The 6,855-nt window shown below is 38.1% G+C and overlaps 1 protein-coding gene across 1 annotated transcript in view; it reads left to right on the top strand.

Annotated features, from left to right (window-relative positions):
• Positions 1-6,855, top strand: part of POLB (polymerase (DNA directed), beta) — a 39,994-nt gene that overhangs the window by 18,928 nt on the left and 14,211 nt on the right. The window contains exons 6-9 of the mRNA XM_011960641.1: positions 1,824-1,873; positions 4,951-5,002; positions 6,596-6,650; positions 6,746-6,818. Coding sequence (XP_011816031.1) covers positions 1,824-1,873; positions 4,951-5,002; positions 6,596-6,650; positions 6,746-6,818 — 230 coding nt within the window. The remainder of the gene's footprint in view (positions 1-1,823; positions 1,874-4,950; positions 5,003-6,595; positions 6,651-6,745; positions 6,819-6,855) is intronic.

Genomic DNA, 6,855 nt, shown 5'->3' with positions numbered 1-6,855 from the left:
CTCGTGATCCACCCGTCTCGGCCTCCCAAAGTGCTGGGATTACAGGCTTGAGCCACCGTGCCCGGCCAAACATATTAAATTCTTAAACCTAGTATATTGAAAATGAGCATGACTCCTTGGGGACTCAAGGCCATTTTAAAATTTTCATTAGAAGAATTACAATTTTTTTTTTTTTTTTTTAGAGATAGGGTCTTACTCTGCCATCCAGGCTGGAGTGCAGTGGTGCTATTATAGCTCACTGTAACCTTGAACTCTTGGGGTAAAGTGACTCTCCTGCCTTAGTACTCCTTTTGAGTAGCTGAGACGACAGGGTTGTGCCACCATGTGTGGCGAATTTTTGTTATTTTTTGTAGAGAAGATGTCTCCCTATGTTGCCTAGGCTGGTCTTGAATTCCTGGCCTCAAGCAATCCTCTCCCACTTCAGCCTCCTGGAATGCTGGGATTATAGGTGTGAACCACAAGGTGTTTTAGAGAGCATCTATTATCCCTTTTTTCCAGGCAAGAGAACTGAAAGTTGAATATAGAACATGAGTAACCAGGGCAGAGCCAGATTTGAACCCATATCTTCTGATTCCGAGTTCAGTTCTGTTTCTTCTATGCTGCATTGCCTTCCTAACTAACGTCAGTATCAGTTTCTATATCACAATATAATGTGATGATATTTGCACAGCTTACTGAATGATATAGGTTTATTTGTCCCGAAACACTATGGCCTCAGACTGTTGTGCTTGCATGTTTATATTTGTGTGTATCCTTTTCTTTCTGTTCCCCGCTCCTGCTTTATTATGCTATAAACTGGTATGGTGAGAAGAATGTCAGGAAATCTGAGTAATGGTCCCAGTGCTAGCACCAGCTAGATTTGTGACCTTAGCAAATCGCTTCATCTTTCTAGGTTTCAGTGTCCTTCCTTACGAAATAAGAGAGAAGTTGGGTTAGTCAGTAAGGTTTCTTCTGCCCCCATCCTATAAGAGCATCTTTAGTCATTTCTGATGTTGTGATTTATTTATATGAATAAAGTGATATTTTAGAAACCTAAATCAGATTTTGTCATTGCTTTGTGCAGTGTCTTCTAATAGCTTTTCACTGCACTCAGAATAAAATCCAAACCTATCACCATGACTCTAAAAGCACAGCAGAGTGTAACACCTGTGTAGTGCTCCATAGCACCTCATACCATCACTTACATCACTCTATGCATCCTTATTTTTCTCTTCTCTTGAACAGGCCAAGCTCATGCCAGCCTTAGGGCCCTTGCACTAATTGTTTCCTTTTCCCGAAATGTTTTTCTCTTTGATCCCCTAGATAGCTGGTTCTTTAGTCATTCAAACCTCAGCTTAGATATCATCTCAAAGGCCTTATGCCACTCAGTCTAAAGTAGGACCCAGCCATTCTGTCATATCATTCTGTTTTAATTTATCCACCTGATATTTTTCTTGTTTATGTAACTATCTGTTGTCTCTATCTACCCACTTATATTCTTATTCCTGCTACATTTTCAGCACCCAGAAGAGTATCTGACACATAATGGCCCTTAGTAAATCTTAGTTCAATGAATGAACGGTTTTCAAGTGCCATCTGTACATGGGCACTATGACAGCAGCCATTTAGACATCTTTTTCATGTCTGAGTTCATAGTTGTCTTCCTAATGATTGACACTTCAATAATTCATACTTTGGATAAAGTTGAACATTACCAAAGTAGCCATGCAACATTTTAGCAGGTCTTGTTTAGCTTAATAGCAAGTCTTCTTACTATTAAGACATGGTTGTTACAAGAATCCCAAGTTTCACCCAATATTGAAGTAATGCTTTTCTTTTTGTAGTCCATCTGCTGCAAGGAAGTTTGTAGATGAAGGAATTAAAACACTAGAAGGTGAGTATAACTGTAGGTCACTAATTCCAGGTTAAATATGGTCCTGAAGTACCATTAGTGCTCTAACAAACTTCAAATTGAAAAATCCATTCTCAATCAGATACAAATGATAAGATTTTCTTTTTAACTCTGTAGTAAAGTAGATATAGGGTATAGTTTATATTACCATCATAAACATTTTTAGGTTTGTAACTAAGAGAGAACTAAGAAGACCAAGAACCAGGGCCAGGCATGGTGGCTTACGCCTGTAATCCCAGCACTTTGGGAGGCGGGCAGATCACTTGAGGTCAGGAATTCGAGACCATTCTGGCCAACGTGGTGAAATCCTATCTCTACTAAAAATACAAAATTAGCCAGACATGGTGGCAGGCGCCTGTAATCCCTGCTACTTAGGAGGCTGAGACAGGAGAATTGCTTGAACCCAGGAGGCAGAAGTTGCAGTGAGCCGAGGTGGTGCTACTGCACTCCAGCCTGGGTTACAGAGTGAGACTCCATCTCAAGAAAAAAAAAAAAAAAAAGACCAAGAACCAATCTCTTGACCTAAAAGCAATGAAATAGTTATCATTTGCAGATTTTTCAAATATCTAAATTGCCTCTATTTCTTTTTCTTTTTTTGAAATGGAGTTTTGCTCTGTTGCCGAGGCTGGAGTGTAGTGGCGTGATCTAGGCTTACTGCAAGCTCTGCCTTCCAGGTTCATGCTATTCTACCTCAGCCTCCCAAGTAGCTGGGACTACAGGCACCCACCACCATACCCAGCTAATTTTTTTTTTTTTTTTGTATTTTTAGTAGAGACGGGGTTTCACCGTGTTAGCCAGGATGGTCTCGATCTGACTTCGTGATCTGCCCACCTCAGCCTCCCAAAGTGCTGGGATTAAAGGCGTGAGCCACTGCGCCCGACCCCCTTTATTTCTTTAATAAAATTTTAAGCAAGAAAATCTTGTATCAGATTAAAAGCTAAGTTATATATTATTGAGAAAGATTCTGTAAGAGATTTGTAATGGTTTTTAAAGGAATTTTTGCTTTGAAAAAAAAAGATAAAAATAGAGCCTAACAAGTAATATAAAATGTTTTCCTTAAATATAGTAATCCTTTACATGTAATGTATCTCTTTATACTTTTCATGGGTGTATGTACACATATGAATTCATTACAGTGTATCCTTGGCATTTGGGATTTAGTATTTGTGAGCTCAGCTGTTTGCAAGCAGTCCAGTGGTTAGGTAGGCAGGTTTTGGAGACTGACCTGGCTTTGAATCCCACCTCCACTACCTTTTTAAGAGTGGATGACCTTATTGCTTCAGTTTTCACACCTACAAAATGGGTATTTGTGCTTCATATGATTAAATGCAATAATGTATGTAAAGCCCTTAGCAGAGTGCTTCGTACATAGTAAATACTACTTAAAAATGGTAACCAACTCTTATGAGGCATGATTAGTAATATTACTAAGTTAAGAATTTGTGTGAGCCACATTGCTAGAGAATGAACTCTACATGTGCATCTCATAGGGGGTTTATGCTTTGCTGCTTGTGGTATAGACAGCTTATATGAGAGAAATGATTGGCTAAAAGGGTCAAGAGTCTGTGGGTTTCTTGGAGGTATTGAGTTGCATCTCTTGGGAGTGTCAAGGGTCTACTGTTCTGGTTTTTATATTATTTTACAATTCACAGATAAGTAATACAACTATTGATATCTATAACTATATCTATATAACACACTCAATATTTCCACTTCAGTTTTAGTCATATACCTTAGTGTTTTCTGTGTGCACACAACCATAGGAAATATTAAGTGCTCTATGTTTCATAAAGATGCTTATTTTTCTCCATTTTATATCTCCAGAGTGAATGTGTGTATTTGTGACTGACTATAAGGGGGCTTGTAGGAATTGCTTTTTAAGCATGTTTATCTTGCTGTTTCTTTAACAAGGCTCACAGCTGGACTCATGCCCAATAAAGGGACACCTGAATGGAACTAAGTAACTTTTAGACTTAATATGGGATGTTATGACAATTTTTAAGTTAAAAAATGCAAGTACAGTAATAGTTTTCCTTTCAACAGGATTTTTTTTTTTTTTTTTTTTTTGGAGACAGAGTCTTGCTCTGTCTGCCCAGAAGTGCAGTGGTGTGATCTCAGCTCACTGCAACCTCTGCCACCTGGGATCAAGCGATTCTCCTGCCTCAGCCTCCTGAGTAGCTGGGATTACAGGTGCGCACCACCATGCCTGGCTGATTTTTGAAGTTCTAATAGAGATGGGTTTTCACTGTGTTGGTCAGGCTGGGCTCGAACTCCTGACTTCATGATCCTCCCGCCTCGGCCTCCCAAAGTGCTGGAATTACAGGCATGAGCCACTGCGCCTGGCTTAACAGGATTTTTAGCACAATGACTGCACAAATCTACTGCTCAGTACTAATGGAATGAAAGAGTGAAAGAAAAAATGAACAATATGAATAAACCTAGTTAGTCAGAAAACATTCAGAAGTTGTTGTTACTACTGCTACTTTTAGAATAAATTAAACCATATTGATTCTTATAAGGTTGTTTTTTGCTGTAGTTAGTAAAATTTGGTGTCATTCTGTTTTTTGTTTGTTTGTTTGTTTGTTTTTTTCCTGAAATAAGGTCTCACTCTGTTGCCCAGGCTGGATTGCAGTGATGCAATCTCGGCTCACTACAGCTTCCACCTCCCGGGTTCAAGTGATTCTCTTGCCTCAGCCTCCCAAGTAGCTGGGATTACAGGGGCACACCACCATGCCTGGCTGATTTTTTGCATTTTCAGTAGAGATGGGGTTTCACCATGTTGGCCAGGCTGGTCTCAAATTCCTGACCTTGTGATCTGCCCGCCTTGGCCTCCCAAAGTACTGGGATTACAGGTGTGAGCCACTGTGCCCAGCCCTGAAGAGTCACTTTTATCTAGCTCTTCATATCTGAAATTTTTTTCTCATTGTGTTTTCAGTCATTTCAGTGTATTTGTTCCCCAGGTGGTTCTTTATAAAAAGTCATTGAGTTTAGCATTTTTCCCCTGAAAAGCATTTAAATTAACATGTCAATTTATTTATCTTTATTTATCTTCTGTACAGATCTCAGAAAAAATGAAGATAAATTGAACCATCATCAGCGAATTGGGCTGAAGTAAGATGGCAAATTTTGTTTTGACACTTGAGATGTAAAAGTAAAATTTTTATAGACATTCTTTTATATACCACAAGGACTCTTCAAACTTAGCTAAACCACAACCATTTTCCTATTCAGAAGTGCTAAGATTTGTGGACTTCTATAGAGTATCTACCTGTGTTCATGCAATGCTTTCACTTTTGCTTTCTAGTTTACTTGTTTTGAGGATTTCCCTTATTCTTTTTACTTTAGCAGGGAACTTCCTCTTCATATACCTAGGACTGAGTGTATCAGGCAGTCAGTGGGTTTTTATTTCATGCTCACATTGTACAAAGCACTGCACTAGGTTTGGGGTAAAGATATAGAGAGGTTGAGTATAACTTTTAAGGAGTTTTATAGTGTACCCAGGAAGATAGGACATGAATATGAAAAACTAAATTTAAAAAAAGGACAAACCTCATACCTAAATAACCATATAGGGATAACTCCTAGGCATATTTCTATATCAGCATCAATAATTATTTTGTGTGCCAGATATAGTCTGGGAACCCCCTTTCTAATTATTTACAGTTATAGTGCATAAGCACTATATGTATCTCTTCTGGCATTATATAGTGTTGTGGGTGATTCAGTTCTAATAACCTTTTGAATTTTCCTGTTGATGCTTTACCATAATATTTTAAACTTATACTACCATTCCAAAATCTTGAGCCAGTAAGAGACCTAGATGGTATGATTCTTGCTTTCCTGGCATTTCTGTAGTAAATGGAGGTCTTCTGAAGAACTGGTTTGGTGAGAATTGGCTGTGAACAGGTGCTTCATCATGCTGAAGCATATGCTTAGATGTTGTTTCACACTGAGTTTCCTAACAGCCTTATTGAGATGTAATTCATATGTCCTGTAATTCATCCATTTAAAATATACAATTCAGTGACTTTTAGTATATTCACAGAGTTGTGCAACCATCACTACAGTCAGTTTTAGAACATTTTGTTATCGCAGAAAGAACCCTGTACCTATTACTATCATTCCCCCATTGCCTCTCCCTATGCCCACCTTAGACCTAGGCAGCTGCTCATCTGCTTTCTATCCCTATGGATTTGCCTATTCTGGACACTTAATGTAAATGAAGTCATACAGTATGTGGTCTTTTGTGACTGACTTCTTTCACTTAGCATATTGTTGTCTGAGTTCATCCATGTTGCAGGATAGTATTTGAAAATATAATTTTGCAGGATGTAAGAGCCGTAAACTGTAACCCCTTGCCTTGTCCGTAGAGAGCAGTCTACTTTGAAATTATGCCCTAACTTAAATGTATTGATTTACTCTTGTTACATGAATATGTAGCTTATTTGCAAATAAGTTTGGATGGAGTCTTCGAAATATTACAAAGGATGACACTTAAGGATTTTGATCCAATTTAGGAATAAACCTTCCCCCATTCACCGCACTCCCAATTTTGCTGTTGTCTTCTCAATGAATTCATTCTAGCCTTGATTTGTGAGAATGATCTGCTGGTATGGCCTGGACAATTGTTATAAAAGACAATTTAATTTTTAAGGAGATTTAAATTTTACAAAAATCTTTTGTCTACTTATTCTGTCTTTATAGATACTTTGGGGACTTTGAAAAAAGAATTCCTCGTGAAGAGATGTTACAAATGCAAGTAAGTTGTGTCAAATTATATTCTTTGATTAGAATTGAGAGTGTCACTTGTGAAAAGCCATTTTGGGAATACTGACTTAATTTTTCTTCTATTAGGATATTGTACTAAATGAAGTTAAAAAAGTGGATTCTGAATACATTGCTACAGTCTGTGGCAGTTTCAGAAGAGGTAACATACTTCCTAATCTTGGTTTATTTTTGCCCTG

Source organism: Colobus angolensis, unplaced genomic scaffold (assembly GCF_000951035.1).
Source record: "Colobus angolensis palliatus isolate OR3802 unplaced genomic scaffold, Cang.pa_1.0 Scaffold52, whole genome shotgun sequence".
Lineage (NCBI taxonomy): Eukaryota > Metazoa > Chordata > Mammalia > Primates > Cercopithecidae > Colobus > Colobus angolensis.
Note: the sequence above shows the minus strand (reverse complement) of the source record. Positions and strands in the feature narration are given on the sequence as shown.